This window comes from Nicotiana tabacum, chromosome 2 (genome assembly GCF_000715075.1).
Source record: "Nicotiana tabacum cultivar K326 chromosome 2, ASM71507v2, whole genome shotgun sequence".
NCBI lineage: Eukaryota > Viridiplantae > Streptophyta > Magnoliopsida > Solanales > Solanaceae > Nicotiana > Nicotiana tabacum.
In genome coordinates, this window is record NC_134081.1 from 126,489,551 (window position 1) to 126,506,360 (window position 16,810).

The following is a 16,810-nucleotide window of genomic DNA, read 5'->3' on the forward strand; positions in this document are numbered from 1 at the left end:
GACTTAACATTTGAACTTTCTTTTGCCTTTGTAGGTTTTTCACTTCTTTCTTCTAAATTTAACTTCAGAGCATTGGGGAACCTTTTGCTTTTCAAACTTTGCCAAGACGGTTAGCCACGCAGGACTTAACCTTTTCAACTTTATTTTTCCTTTGTAGGCACTTCAATTTGATATCCTCCTTCTAAGAGCTTTTGATTTTAGAGCATCGGCCGCCATGGCCAGTCGGGGTTGACTTGATGACCTTGCCGAAGCTGGGTGCCTTTTGCATATATTAGCTTGTATCAAACGAAGGCCCTGTAAATCAGTCTTGCCATCCCTTCTTTGCCTTAGTTTTTTAACAGAGTTAGGCCGAAAGGGATTCAAAGAAAAACAAATAATGGAATGGACAAATTAATTTAGACAAGAGGTATCCCTTTCGGGGAAAGGGAAAAAGGACTTATCTGGAGTACATGCGGACTTCAATGAACATGACATGCCTTTTGGACTGGATGCTAGATTTGTGTAAACCGTCCGACTCTCAGAAATTGATCACAACTTTTGCCTCGAAACCGAGAACCTTGCCCAGGACTGTGTCAATGCCAATGGGTATGAGGATCCTCTTTTCGATCGGTGGCGCCCTTTGTGGGTTTTCACCAACTGACCTCTCTCATTTCTCTTCTCATCATCGCCTTATAGTGCTCTTTGCGAGTTTTCACTAACAAGACTCTCATTATTTTGATTTCTTTGCTTACTGTCGCCTCACGGTGCCCGTGTGGGTTTTCACCAATAAGACTCTCTCATTTTATTTCTCTCATTTGATTGCATCAGATACAAGTAGATGTATCCTCAAATTTTGGACATCTTTATCGATTGATTGATCGTAAGTACTTGAAAGGATTTGAATAAAAAGGATCTGGATTGTATTACAACTTTGGAACCTATCGGGCGAAACCATCGCCGAACCATTATAACTTCTGCCCCAGTTTCAACATTTGGGGGAAATGTGGATTTTTATTTTGGTGTTATTGAACCCCACAGAGAGGCTGCCTACGTATCCTTTCGAAATCAAGTCGAACGTAGTTCAAGCAACCCTTTTGTTTTTTGGTTTTCTTTTCTTTTTCTTTTTCTTCTGTTTTGTTTTCTTTCTTTTTCCTTTCCCTTTTCCTCATTTTTCATTTCATTTTCTCTTTTTTTTTTCTTTTTTTTTTTTTTGCAATAACGCTTTCAGGTTCCAAAGAGGGTAATCAAAGAACAAGTAACCGGCTAAAAGGGTTTATAGTGTTTGGGTATCAAGAATGAAAGCATTCGTCATCCCAATCAGAGAGCATTAAAGTTGCGTAAAAGGGTCAAACATAATACCTTTTGACCGCGTCTGCATTGACAGTTGTCTTGGGGTCATTTCCTTCGATTCTTCTAGAGAGATATATATAGTGTAGTCTTGTCCTACATTGGAATAGAAATAGTATGTCCTTGTATAATATAGTTATAAATAAAAACCTTTTATATTGTATTGATCATCTAATATCAATAACATATTTTCTCCCGTGCCTTCTCACATGGTATCAGAGCAATTATGAGAGATTTATCGCTGTGCATAAATTCCAGTGATTCCGGGAAGAGAAATCAGTCAACGAAAGTCTTTTTCCGGCAACTCTTTTTATGGTTGTTTTGCGTCTGCTTCGTCTCAGTCAGTGTTGTGCAAAATCAAACACTACCACAAGAGTCTTCACTATCCGGCGATCAAACCCTAATGAAAATCTCCAGCAACAGCCTCATCACGCGCCTCCATGCACCACCAGAAGCTCACGCGCCGGCGCGTACGACCACTTCCGGCCATTTTTTTGAAAAATATCCTTCAGAACAGTTGGGTCCCCTGGTAATTCCGATCCTACCCTTACTATTTTCATTTCATTCCGACTACTTTGAGTTTTTTCCGGCAGCTACCGTGCTATTCAAACAACTACAGTACTATTCCGACAGCTACAATAAGATTCCGGCAGCTACAGTATTTCCTTATTGGGTTTCTGTGTTCCCTTACTCTGTTTTAATGGATTACAGTTGATTCTTTCTCAAAGAAAATATGATTTAGACATTCTTGAGAAGACAGGGATGATAGGTTGCAGACCTGTTGACACTCTGATGGATCCGAATTCTAAACTTCTGCTAGGACAGGGGGAGCCACTTAGCGATCCTGCAAGCTATAGGCGGCTGGTTGGAAAACTAAATTATCTCACATTGACTAGATCTGACATTTCTTATCCTGTGAGTGTTGTAAGTCAGTTTATGAATTCTCCTTGTGATAGTTATTGGGATGCAGTTGTCCGCATTATTCAGTATATAAAATTGGCTCCAGGCAAAGGGTTACTGTTTGAGGATCGAGGTCATGAGCATATCATTGGATACTCAGATGTTGATTGGGCAGGATTACCATTTGATAGACGTTCTACATCTGGATATTGTGTTTTAGTAGGAGGCAATTTGGTGTCCTGGAAGAGCAAGAAACAGAATGTAGTTGCTCGGTCTAGTGCAGAAGCAGAATATCGAGCAATGGCTATGGCAACATCTGAGCTAGTCTGAAATCAGTCGGATGGAACTTGTGTGCGATAATCAAGCTGCCCTTCATATTGCATCAAATCCGGTGTTCCATGAGAGAACTAAACACATTGAGATTGATTGTCACTTCGTCAGAGAAAAGATACTTTCAGGAGAGATTGCTACAAAGTTTGTGAGGTCGAATGATCAACTTGTAGATATTTTCACCAAGTCTCTCACTAGTCCTCGTATTGGTTATATATGTAACAAGCTCGGCACATATGATTTGTATGCACCGGCTTGAGAGGGAGTGTTAGTTTACAACTATGTATATAGTGTAGTCTTGTCCCACATTGGAATAGAAGTAGTATGTCCTTATATAGTATACCTATAAATAAGGACCTCTTGTATTGTATTGATCATCCAATATCAATAACATATTTTCTCCCGTGCCTTCTCACAGTTGTCTCGGGGTCATTTCCTTCGATTCTTCCCAGGTACAATGCTACCTTTTGCAGTACTCTCGTTACAATGTATGGATCTTTCCAATTTGGAGCCAATTTTCCTTTAGCTTCTTCATGAGGTGGGAGGATACGTCTTAGAATGAATTGTCCTTTTTTAAATTTCTTGGGCCGCACTTTCTTGTTGTAGACACGAACCATTCTTTGTTGGTACAACTGCCCGTGGCAAACTGCGACCAATCTTTTTTCATCAGTCAGTGTCAATTGTTCAAATAGGTTCTTGACCCAATCTTTATCCTCAATCTCGACTTCAACAATGATCCGAAGAGAGGGAATCTCAACTTCGTTCCAATTATCTATTTATTTTCTTATAAGCCTTGTCTTCAAAACATTCTGCTTCTTGACTCATTATTTCGAGAACTGACAGCGTTTTAGGATCTGGGCATGAAGTCCGCAAATATGTCATGTTATTAAAATCTGCATTAACAGAACTGAAAAGAGAATAAGAAAAAGTGACAAAATTAAGAAAAGAGACATTCTTGGACAATAAAATATTAATTTTTTTTGAATTTTAAAGATAGAAGGGTTTACATCGAAAAGTAAGACAATAAAGTAAAACATCTGGATCACACCCTGAGATAATCCACACGCAGAAAGGATAGCAAGACTGGCTACCGAAACTCCCGTCTGATGGGGAACTTTCAGGCTTGGCGACCGTTTTTCGGCTTTTCTTCTGTCTCGGCAATGGCTGCAATGACCTTCAGTGCCGGATCAAATTCCTCATCTCTCCAATTTTTGTTCATCAAACCCTCTGAACCACTCTGAACGGCGTGTGATGTGGCCTTAAAGGCAACATGACTCAAGATTCGGCCCGTTTTTAAACCATTTTCGACCATCTCCCCAATTTTGATAGCCTCGACGAACGGTCTACCCATAGTAAACATCATGTTCTGGAAGTAATCCGCCTCTTGGGCCTATAGGAAAATCGTAGCCATTTACGCTTCGTCCATTTGAGGCTTTACCCCGGCGGCTTGCTCGCGTCATTTGACAGCATATTCACAAAAATATTCTGCGATTTTCTAGACACAAAGTTCTCTTTTTGGATTTTTCACTCTAGCTTTCTTTCTTTCTTTCTTTCTTTTTTTCTTTGTCTTTTCCCCACTATTTTCTTTTCTTTTTTCTCACTTAGTTTATTTAATAGCTATGATAGAATCCGATGGGTATTGCCTACGTATCATGACGCCGCATGAATCAGATCTTGCGTAGTTCGAGAAGATCGGGAATAGACTGACCCATTTTTTTTTAATAAAGACTTTTAAATAATATATTCTTTTTGAGTTTTTTCTTTTTATGAAATTTTAATTTATTTTTTAAAAGAAGAAATTCTAAATAATGAAGAAAATATTTTAGATTTTGATTTGAATTTTTTTTTCTTTTTTTATCGAATGAAAGAATTTGAAAAAAAAAGGAAAATATTTTTGAATTTAGTTTTTTTTTTTTAAAGATTTTCTAAGGAACGAATTCTAAAGATGGAATTAAGGAAAGGGAAAAATATTTTTGATTTTTTTTTTTGAAAATTGTTGCCGGAACCGATGAGGTTTGCCTACGTATCTCATATCCGGTGAGAATCAGACTCGCGTAGTTTAGTCAGATCATGAATAAAGTAACTGAGCTAACTCTTTTTTTTATTCACCATTTTATTTTTATTTTATTTTTAAAAAAATAAAAAATTGTACAACAAAATGCTCCTAACAAGTAAAATATTTTGAATTTAGAATTTTCTCTTTTTCTTTTATTCGAAATTTTTAAAAGAAAGACTTCTAAACAAGAAAGAAAATATTTTTGGATTTTTAGTTTTTATTATTTTTTATTATTTTATTTTTTGATAATTTTCGAAAGAAAGAAAAATATATTTTTTTTGAATTTTGATTTTTTTTTGGTGAAAGACTTAAAAAAAAAACATAATTTTGAATTTTGATTTGTTTTTGTTTTTTCAAATGAGAGACTTCTAAAAAGAAAGAAAATATTTTTTTGGCTTTAAAAGCTTTTTCTTTTATTTGGGATTTTCGAAGGAAAGACTTCTAAAGAAGGAATTAAAGGAAAATATTTTTGGATTTTCTTGAAAATTTGGGGGCTGAACCGATGAGGTTTGCCTACGTATCTCATATCCAGTGAGAATTAGACCCGCGTAGTTCGGTCAGATCAGAAATAAAATAGATAAACTCACTCTTTTTTTACTCATATACAAATAATCCGACAAAATCTCCTAGCAACGAAAATATTTTCAATTTGTTTTTTCGATTTCGATTTTATTTTTTTATTTTTTTATTTTTGGGAATTGATAAAAGAAAGACTTCTAAAGAAAAAAAAAATTTAGAATTTGAATTTTTTTTCCTGTAAATTTCAAAACAAAGAAAAATATTTTTTTGGATTTTGATTTTTTTTTTTTGAAATTTTGGGAGAAAGACTTCTAAAAAAAGGTAGAAAATATTTTTTTGGATTTTGATTTGATTTGTTTTCTTTTTTCGAATGAAAGACTTCTACAAAGAAAATATTTTTGGGTTTAAAATTTTTATTTTATTTTATTTGTTTGGATTTTTCTAAAGAAAAGACTCCTAAAGAAGGAACTAAAGGAAAATATTTTTTAGATTTTTAAAAATTGGGACCGGAACCGATAAGGTTTGCCTACGTATCTCACATCCGATGAGAATCAAACCTGCATAGTTCGGTCATACCGGGATTAAAGTATGTAAGCTAGGGAGTGGCAAAAAAAGACCTCTAAATAGAATATTTTTGAATTTTAATATTTTGGCCTTTGAATTTCTAAAAGAACTACTTCTATAGACGAAAGAAATTTGTTTTTTTTTCTTTTTCTTTTTCTTTTTTTTCGAATGAAAAGCTTCGAAAAAAAATGAAAATATTTTTGAATTTATTTTTTTTAAAGAAAAGAATTCTAAGAAGTAATTAGGAAAAGGGAAATATTTTTTTTGATTTTTTTTCGAAAATTGGGGGCCGGAACCGATTAGGTTTGCCTACGTATCTCACATCCGGTGAGAATCAGACCCGCGTAGTTCAGTAAGTTTTGACGCACGAAAAATAAGACTTATTTTGAAATGACTTTTCTCTTCTTTTTTTTTTTCAAACTTTCGGCATAGTTTCAGGATAATTTGAATACCGTAATTTTCAGAACCGGGTATTTTTTCTCTCCTACCTCACTCTTGTTTTTTCTTGATTTTATTTTCCTATTTTAGAAGCCAATCAACATGCAAGCCGAAACAAATAAATACGCAAGTAGCATGTAAAATGCATTAGGATGGTTTTTTAATTTGGGTACACATGTCCTAGACGGACCCAACCCATGTGTTGATTCCCGAAAGTCAAATGCACGTGATGCAAACAAACGCACCTACTAGGGATCCGGCATGAGGTTTTGTCATTATAGGTTTGAACCCTGGGTGTATTGTTCTAGACCTGGCTTACCCGAGCAAATAACTCGAGCCGGGGGGAGGGAGGGGGCAACGTACCGGTAACCAAAAGGCCATCCGGCTTTGTAACTGATCCGATCCTCGTTCTAAAATTAGGGTATGACTCTAACAGAAAAGAAGTCACGCCAGCGTGCACTTCCCAGAAGATTTAGAAGACTCGGAGAGAAGAAGGGTTTCCTAACAGTTTATATACAATACAAGCAATATCAAAGCGGTAAAAAATGGCACTTAGCACATTAGGCTCAAACACATAAAAAAAGATAATAAACAAAAGCCAACTATAATATTTATTCTAAGCTCGAATTCTAAACCCTGAACTAGAGATTCTGGGTTCGGTTCCCCAGCAGAGTCGCCAGAGCTTCACACCTCTTTTTTTCGGGGGATATGGGAGTTTTTCCAACTAAAGTGACATAATAGAAATGAGATTATTTATTTGATTCAGAGTCGCCACTTGAAATAATTTATGGTGTCCCAAGTCACCGGTTTATTTTAAATCCCAAATCAAGAAAATTTGAATCTATTTATGATCCGCGAACACAGAAGACCGGGTAAGGAATTCTGTTAACCCGGAAGAAGGTGTGAGGCACTTACGAGTTCTGTGGTTTTAGCACGGTCGCTTAACAATTAATACTTGTCCTAATTATCTGACTTATTACATGTTTTAAACCTATTGTGTTTTTTTTACCTTTTGACTATTTTTAATTATTTGCTTAACCACTTTTAGTATTTATGGAATTTATTTGAATAAGCTACGATGTCATCAAAATTACAAATCGCACCACGTAAAATGCACCCGCGATTTATAACATGTTTATTATTATTATTATTATTTGAAGTTATGGTGAAGTCGCGTGAAACGCGCACTTGAATTGGGGTTTACGTATCATGACTATGCCATGGGAACCGTACCCAGAGTCACGATGATTATTATTAATCGCGCCTAAAGCAAGCTTCGAAGTTCGAATATTATTCAATTACTAATTTTGAGATTATTGTATGGTCATGAGGTATGGATATTGTTGTGGAGGAAATGAAGTGAATTAATTATGGAAAAGTTGGCTAGCTTGTGAATGTTTATTTATTTTTGGTCCTCGGCAACAATTAGCTCATAAATACGCCGGAAAAGTCCAATTAAAGTCTTACACCAATCATGGCCCAACCTAATCTCTTATAATTTTACTGCTAACCAATATTTGAAACTAGACTAAATTTATGGTAGGAATAGATAAATACGTGCAGAACCAATTTAGCCACTAAGAAAGGAGATCAAAATAAAACTAAAGCATACCTATTAACATGCTTTATTGATGAATTAATCTTAATAAATACTCAACATGAGAACAAATTAAGCTTAACACACTCAGATGCAAACTCGACCATATCATACTCAAAGTTAAATTAAAACAGAGTGACCCAGAACATTAATGAGAAAATAAAATAGAAAGAGAAGTGAACCTTTGTATTGATGATTATGGATTTAAACTACAACCACTCAATGATCGAATAGCTCTCAACTGGACTTTTTGGACCACGGAAAACTCGAGCGGAAAATCTCAACTTGCAACCTCAATCGACCTTGCAAAACCGACAATTTGGTGGCTATTTTTGGAGCTTTTTTTTTGGGGTTAATGATGGCTCAAAAGTGGTCAAGGGCTGGTGGCTTTGGGGTGGTGAAGCTGTTATTTTTTTCGAAAGAAAGACGAAGAAAGAATGACACGAATATAATTTTTCTTAGCGTATAAGAAGCAAAAACATTTCTCTCCAAATCTCTCCTCTCTATTTTTTCCTTTTTCTTTTATCCTCTATTTATAGAAAAAATTTCGGAATTTTTCAGAATTTTTTTAAATTTTTTAATGTTTTTTATTTTTTAATTAAAAAGAATTCCCACTTCCCATTTTTCTTCTTTTAAAAAAAAATAACAATTCCCTAATTTCCTTTACTTTTATTTTTTAATTTTCCATTTTTTTTACTTTTATTATATTGAAATTCCCACTTTTTTACTTTTCTTTTTTTATTTTCCATTATTTTACTTTTCTTTTTTTTAATTTCCACTTACGTTTAATTTTTTTAAAAGAATTTCAGCTACCTTTACTTTTATTTTTTAATTTCAACTTTCTTTTACTTTTCATTTTTGAAATTTCCAATATCTTTTACTTTTATTTTTTTAATTTTCCATTTTCTTTTACTTTTTATTAAATAATTTTCACCTACTTTTACTTTTACCTTTTTTTAATTCTATATTTCTACTTTTACTATTTATTTATTCCCATCTGATTTTATTTTTTTAAATCCAAGGGTCACTTAGACATTAAAAAATTGGATTATGAAATTGCGAAACATAATTTTGGAATTGGATCAATACTTCCAATTGAATAAGTATGAATAAAGGATCCATGGATGAAGATAGAAAGTTGATTTCTAATCGTAACTAAATCTTCAATTTCTTATTTGTAAAGAAGAAATTGAAGCAAAATAGCTATTAAACGATGACTTTGGTTTACTAGAGACATCAACATATTGTTTTAGCTCGGTGGAAACAAAATCCTTTTCCTCAGGATCCTATTAAATAGAAAATTTTATTTTTTTCGGTTTTTAAATTTATTATATTTTAAAATAAAGATAAAAATAATACTAATAGTAATAATTGACCTATTAATTTATTATTAATTTTTACCCTATATATAAAAAAAAGTATAACAAAGCTAAAAAATATATATTAAATTTCTGAAAATATTTACATAGTAGAAGGTGATAAAAATTCAAATATAGTCAAAAATTAGGTGGAGACTTCAACTTGAAGACCGACGGACTTGAAGATTTCATCTTGGAGATTTCAACTTGAAGACTGACGGACTTGAAGACTTCAACTTGGAGACTTGGAGGGTTTAAAGTTTAAACATTTCAACTTGAAGAGCAGAAAACTTGAAGAACGGAGGACTTAAAGATTTGGTGAACATGAAGACATAGTAAATCCCTAAACTTCAGTGCAAATACTTGGTAGCATCCTAAAAGACTATAATCGCCCTATTGAAGACACTGGTTTATCATGAAGGCTTGCCCCCTCTAAGTCATATGAGATCCAAAGTTCAAAAGAAGAATGAAATTTCAGCCTGATTTTCAAGTGTTGTTTGAATGAATTACTTCCATCATACTTCATTTGGACAACGACTAGGGCAATATGTATCTTTTGAACTTATGCGACTGAACTCAGAATGAAACTCTAAGCTGCCTACGTACCTCGGTGAAGAGGATCAAGTCATACCGTAGTTTAGAATGGGTGATTTTTTTTAATTTTATTTTCTTATTATTTTTTTATTTTTTATGTCCTAACTTTTGCCTAGGCCTCCCCTTTAGAGGTTTTCAACCTAGAGGGCTTTTTATTTTTTTTGGGCCATGCACAATTTAGACTCATGCATGCCAGGAGTGTAGGAACATGCAGTTTAGGCTCATGCGTCGAGGAGCGTTGCAACTTCAATGATAATACTTCTTCAAAAACTTTCCATTGATAGGACCGATTCTCATGCCATCTGCATCAACCAGCTTGTAAGCCCCACTTGAGTAAGCTTCTTGTATGACATATGGCCCATCCCATTTTGAAGCGAACTTCCCTACCGGTTTATGGGAAGTAATAATGGGTCTTCGTATGGCAAGGACTTGATTTCCTACTTGAAAAGATCTCGGGCGAACTCTTTTTATTAAAGGCGCAAGACAATCGATCTTGATAACATTCAAGACTCTGTTGAGCTTCCAACCTCTTCTCATCAAGAGCCTCCAACTCTGCTAATCGAAGTCGAGCATTTTCTTCATCAGTGATCCATTCTTGAATAGCCAGTCTTAATGAAGGTATTTGACGCTCGAGTGGCAAGACAACTTCGACTCCATAAACGAGCGAATAATGAGTCGTTTGTGTTGGCGTGCGGTGAGTCGTCCTATATGCCGATAGAGCTTATTCCATACGGTCATTCCAATCTCGTTTAGATTTGGAGATGACTTTCTTTAACAAGTTGCATAGAGTTTTGTTGAATGCCTCAGCTAGACCATTGGCGGCAACATTGTACATCGAAGAGTTACGTTGCTTGAAGCCAAATAGATCACAAATCTTGTTCATCAACCTATTATCGAATAGCTTTCCATTATCCGTTATTATGTAACGAGGAATGCCAAAGCGATAGATTATGTTTACTCGGATGAAACTTGTAATATTTTCCTTCTTTACCTCCTTAAGAGCAACAACTTCACCCAATTTTGAGAAGTAGTTAGTTGCAGCCAAGATGTATAGGTGCCCACCAGAGGACTTTGGCAGTGGTCCAACAGTATCTAATCCCCAAGCGTCAAACGGGCAGGATACCACAGTCGGATGCAACACTTTAGGAGGTTGATGAATAAAATTCGCATGGAATTGACAAGCCTTGCATCTTCGAGCGTAGTCCAAGCAATCTTTTACCATCGTTGGCCAATAATATGCCATCATTTTTATATGGAAGTGGAGCTTTGGTCTAGACTGGTGTGACTAGCATACCCCAGAATGTGCCTCCTGCAAAGCTTGGAGTGCTTCTTCTTCCCCTAAGCATTGCACGAGTACTCCCTCAAATGACCTTATGTATAGAGTATCTTTGTAGTAAAGGAAGCGAGGTGCACGACGACGGATTTCAATCCTTCTCCTCGGATTTTCTGGAAGTATCCCATAGCATAAGTAGTCGATAATGGGTTGTCGCCATTCTTCTTTCTCAACTTCAGAAACAACGACAAGATGCTTGAGTTCATTTTCTTCACCTTCAGCCTCATTTGGCGGCGGTACTACCCATTTTTGGCAGACAGTAACTTGCGCTTGATCAGGCCGGGTAAACGACAAAGCTAGGGCAGCTAAAGCATTAGCCTTCTTATTTTCTTTCCTTGGCACATGCTGAATAGTCACATCACCGAGCCACCCCATTAATTTTTTAGCGTAATCATGATATGGGCGTAGTTCAGGCTTCTTGACCTCGTAACTACCTAGAAGCTGATTGACCACTAACTAAGAGTCACCAAAGACTTGCAATTGCAACCGCTTCATTTCGACAGCCATTTCAAGCCCAAGTATTAGTGCTTGATACTCAACAACATTGTTAGAGCAGAGTTGCGTCAACGTAAAAGAGTAGGGCAGAACTTCACCTTGAGAAGTGACAAATACTACACCAGCACCAGCTCCTCCGCGATGTGCAACACCATCAAAGTACATCTTCCATGGAGGCTGAACTTCAATAACCATTGCGTCCTTATCAGGTAGTTCGTCAGTTAGCTCCCAATCATCAGGTATATGGTGGTCTGCCAAGAAGTCCGCTAACGCTTGTCCTTTTATAGCCTTTTGAGGGATATACACGATTTCAAATTGTTGAAACTGGAGGTACCACCTTGGTAGTCGATCACTAAGGACATGTTTTGACATCACGAACTTGATGGAATTTGCTCTAGAAACCAAACGAACGACATGAGCTTGAAAGTAGTGCTTCAACTTTTGGATTGCGAAGACTAGCGCCAAACATAACTTTTCATATGTTTGGAAGATATCATAAACCATTGGACTATCCCTAGTTTTTCATCCCACATTATTGTCAAGAAAATCATTTGCTCATTCATGCTAGGCTTTTCTTGTTTGTTTAATTTGTTCATGAACCTTTATTCGATGATAATGCTATACATGAGATTAATCAAGAAAATGAACACATGTAAATCCATGAGTTAGATAGAAGTGAGGCGTTTTTTTTTTATTTGAACTTTTTATTCAGATCAGGTTAGTGTTTGGGACGGGTTAGTCCGAAAAACAGATATATATGGGTGGGTCTTTCTAATAGGTTAGATGTTTTAATTTCGACCAATAAGAAGTTGCCACGTAGAATTTAAATAATTATTTTTTAAATTCAGCATTGACCGTCAAAGAGCATAAGTGAACCAAAAAGGTGAATGAAGGGGTGTTTTTAGCCCAATAAGTGGCTATAGGGTATTTTTAGACCTCTTTCAATAATTCAGGAGAATTTTCGACCCTTCTCCGATTATTTAATCATGTTTAGATGATAAAAGAGTATGCAAAAGAATATGTTATGCTATTATTAATTGCTGTATAATCGGATGCGGATAAATTCCTTCATTTAGCAGTGCCCATAACGCTTTTCTCTACGTGTCATAAAGTTAGTGGTCTTCCACATCTGGTCCAACTAATTCGACTACCATACAATATACATGATGTAATTGGAATAAGAAATTCTCAGCCACTTTCTTTGCCAGAACTTCTTATTTTAATTTAGCCTTAGAATAATGAGTGAGAGAGAGATAGCAGAGGAAGAGCTTTTGGTTGGATAGAGCTTTACAACTCAACTAGTTCTCTAATCTCAAATTTTCACTTCTAATCCCTGCACACATTCATTGGGGGTATTCATATGCAAAACCAAAATCTTGGGATTAGGATAATCATTTGTACAAAATTAAAAGAACAAATAGTACAAAATATTGGGACAGGAGATTTTCGTACAATTCTATATTTCCAAGAATTATACCAGAGCATCTCCATATCCACATGAATGAGCATAAGAACACGGCTCTTTCATTTCCACATGAATGCAACCTTTGACATTTATATATTTGGATTATTTTTTTGATAAGGATATTCAACATACCTACTATATGCCATCTAAGCTAATTTAGTTTCTTTTGTTCCAAACCTCTGGGAACAAACAGTAACAAGATGGCTAGGCATAGAACCCAATGAAATCACAATAGCAAATGCATAAATGCTAGGTTTACAATAATAATGAACCTTGACATGTTAGCAATATCCGCTTCACAAGAAGCCGTCCAACTACAAACCAACTAAGGTGATTCATGGACAATGTACGAAATAGCACCGGCTGCTGTGTATGAAATTCAAATAGAATCTAAAAACTATTCGCAGATCCAAGAATAAAAAGCCGATGATTTTCTTGTACATTCTTGGTTCACATACAAACCATGCAAAAAGAGATGGCAATCACAGGTTTGGGGTTACCAGTTCACAACAATCAGGAGTACTGGTAGAATGATATGCTCTTATCGTCAGATACACTGGCAAGCATACAAGACCTAACATCAGTCTTTGATGGTGGTCCAAACGCGACAGACCATACCTGGTCCGTGTGGTTGGTTAATGTCTGTGTAGCTGCTCTCATTTTAAGATCCCACAGCCTAACGGTCTTGTCACTTGAACCTGTTGCAATGGCTGCCCCATCTGGGGAGACATCCACACTCAAAACCCAACTCGCATGACCTGACAAAGATGTGAGCAAGGTTTTACCCTCAGCATCATACACATGCACATGACCATCATCTGATGCTGAGAAAAGTATCCTTGAATCATGGTGTGAAGGCGAAAACACAAGAGAGCGCACAGGCATGGAATGGCCGTCCAAGAAGTGGAGGAACTTCGCACGTGCTACATCGAAAACAGAGATAGTTCCATCAACTGAACCACAGGCAAGAAGTCTACCATCAGGATTCCATGCAACTGAGAGGACAAATTTCTTGTTGCCACTTTTCTCAGATGGTTGCGCGCCTCCTTGCCGCGGAATTGACAATGTGGCAATGAGTTGCCACTGAGTGGTATCCCATAGCTTGACTGACGAACTACCACCTCCGGCTGCTGCCAAAGTGCCACCCTGAAAAATGTGGAGAACCATAATGAGGCTGCCTAAAATCAATCATTAAAACATGAGTAGAAAAAAGTAAAGATATACAAAAATGTTTGCTGTATAAACCTAGAGAACCACATGACAATTAGAGTAAAAACATTAAAAAAAAGTTTGCTTTATAAACCTTGAGCACCACATGACAATTAATCAAGCAGCAAAGCAAACACAGAGAAAAAAGAATATCCTGATGTATGATGAACAAGAAATAAAGACAAAGGAGAGGGAAAATATGGAAATAGGATAAAAGAAAAATATTTTGCGAGTCCCATGTCAATCAAGGAAAAGAACCCAATCACGGTAGACATTGTAGGCCTCCCATTGTCAAAGGAAAAGAACCCAATCGTACGAGCATACTAAAACATAATCCCACATAATTCTGGATTTTACTTCAAGTACATAAGTTACGAAGATCACCACAATTCATTATCAAGAAATAATAAAATTCCATCGCCAACCAACTTACCTCTTCTCGTAGCAAAACCTAAAAGCGCCTCATATCTAATTCGATAAATGAATCAAAAAAATAATTTATTTTAGTTCCATTCATGTTCACATAAAATATCGCATTTACCGCTATGATGCATTTTCTATCTGTCAGCTTCATTAACTGAAATCTTAAAAGCACTTATTTCCATTCCATAACGATGAAAATAAAGGAAAAAAACATAATGACATGCTGACTTCAGGTGTTCTAAAAGGAAGGTAGCAAAACATTCAACTACCAATTCAAATATTTTGATCTAGCTCAGTACAAGATTCCTATAGCAAAAGCAACATGGATGCATGCAAAGCTGTTAACTACTCAATCCACTAATGCCCATCTAAATCACCGATTGGATCTGGTCGTCCCTAACACCAAGTTATTATCATCTTTATTTAACAAATCAGATAAAAAAATTCTGATTTCAGCAACTTAATACAGTCTGATTCTTGTGATCTTATATTAGTACTTTTACAAACTTCTTTTTATTATTTATTTGTTAAGGTATATAAATCGCATGACCTAAAGAAGCCTATCCCTAGAAAACTGAGTCTTAACTCTTAAGTAAATACAGAACACTACAAACTTGTCCCCGTGCCAAAATATAAGTGTATCAAACATCGCTGCTCATTTCTTACCTAAATACGAACTCCTGCGAAAATGATAAAGAGTTCACTCACTACCAAAGAAGCAAATACTACTTTCTCAACAAAAAAAAAAAGAAAGGAAAATGCAGTGACATTACACCGCTGCCAGTAAGAATTAAAGGCAGATATAAAATTCCTAAGAAGACCAGTTCAAATATGTGTCAAATCCCGCATCGGTTGTGCATGGATTATTTGGTTCTGGTATATGGTCTTCGGCAATCTTCGCATCATGAACTAGCTAGTGGGATAGAGTTAGACCCAAGGTACATTTTCTTATCAATATGTAGAATGAAAATAATAATTGAGATTCCATATTAGTCATATTCAAGAAACAAGCTTCCAGTATTCTGCATCAGTATGCTAAATAAAGAGCTTGCATTTAAGCATAAACAGGTATAAGGATAAAAAGTTTAGTTAATTCCCCAATTTGCCCACATTTTTTAGATAAAGCTTGTATCTTTTTCATTTGGTATATCTCTATAAATCATCTACTACGCAAAACAACATTGCATTACAGCACAGCCATTCGATTTATTTATTTATTTATTTGAAAAAAAGGAAATTGCTTGCTTACATCGGGACTAAATTGCAATTGCCAGACTTCAGAAGGAGGAGCTTCGAGAGTGGCGATGGTGTTATTAGTATCAACCTCAAACACTCTAATGAAACTATCTATCGAAGCAGACGCCGCGATCCTGCGATTCGGATGAGCAGTGACTGATACAACGCCGAGGCAATGACCGGTGTTTGTCTGAAGGCAAGTGAATTTGGTTGGGTCCCATATCCTGACTGTTTCGTCAAGTCCTCCGGTGAGAAGTAACGCCGGTTTATCGCCAGTCGACCGGACCCACGCCGCCGTCCAAAGTGAGTCATCGTGCGCGTTCTGGATACTGTCTAGTGAAGCTAATTTCATGGTGATTTTGGTAATGGTTAAACCCTAGGAGATTGAAGTGAATGTCTCTGTTTGTCACTTTCGCTTACTGAGAGTGAAAAGGGAGATTTTCTCCTGTTTTGCAGGCAAGTCCTTCATGTTTCAATAACTACAGTATAGTCTCTTATTTTACTTCCTTCTCTCGGGGGAATTAAAAAAAAAAGGTGAAATAACTTGATTTACGACTATTAGTTGAAAACTAGTTATAATTTTAAAAGTAATCGAAATTTAGTTATTTTTTTTTTATGTAAAATAAAATTTGAATAAAATTACTTCTAAAAATCTAAAAAAATTCCAGTATAATATGCTGAATTTCGAATTGTTTACATATGAGATTCCAGCATAATATGCTGAAATCCATGTGATAGAGTTACAACACAATATGCTGGAAGTTTAATTATGCTAAAAAATTTCGTGTTTTCGCTAGGCTACTTTTGTCCAGATTTTATCTCCGCCTTAAATAGTGGTTACTTTTTAATAATATTGCAAACACAAGGTATTTTGCAATAATCACCCGTAAAATGGCTATGCCATGCTATTGTGACGACTCAATTGGCAGTCATATGCGGCACTATATGCTTCAGTCCATTGGGTTCG

General features: G+C 35.9%; 1 protein-coding gene across 1 annotated transcript; it reads right to left on the bottom strand.

Annotated features, from left to right (window-relative positions):
- Window positions 1-13,186: 13,186 nt before the first annotated feature.
- LOC107771470 (WD repeat-containing protein VIP3) lies at window positions 13,187-16,305 on the bottom strand. The gene is made up of 2 exons (XM_016590833.2): window positions 15,857-16,305; window positions 13,187-14,121 (listed from the first exon to the last, which is right to left on the bottom strand). Exons 1-2 carry the CDS (start codon window positions 16,193-16,195, stop codon window positions 13,489-13,491), a joined length of 972 nt encoding a protein of 323 aa, XP_016446319.1. The 5' UTR covers window positions 16,196-16,305; the 3' UTR covers window positions 13,187-13,488.
- Between the last annotated feature and the right edge of the window lie 505 nt (window positions 16,306-16,810).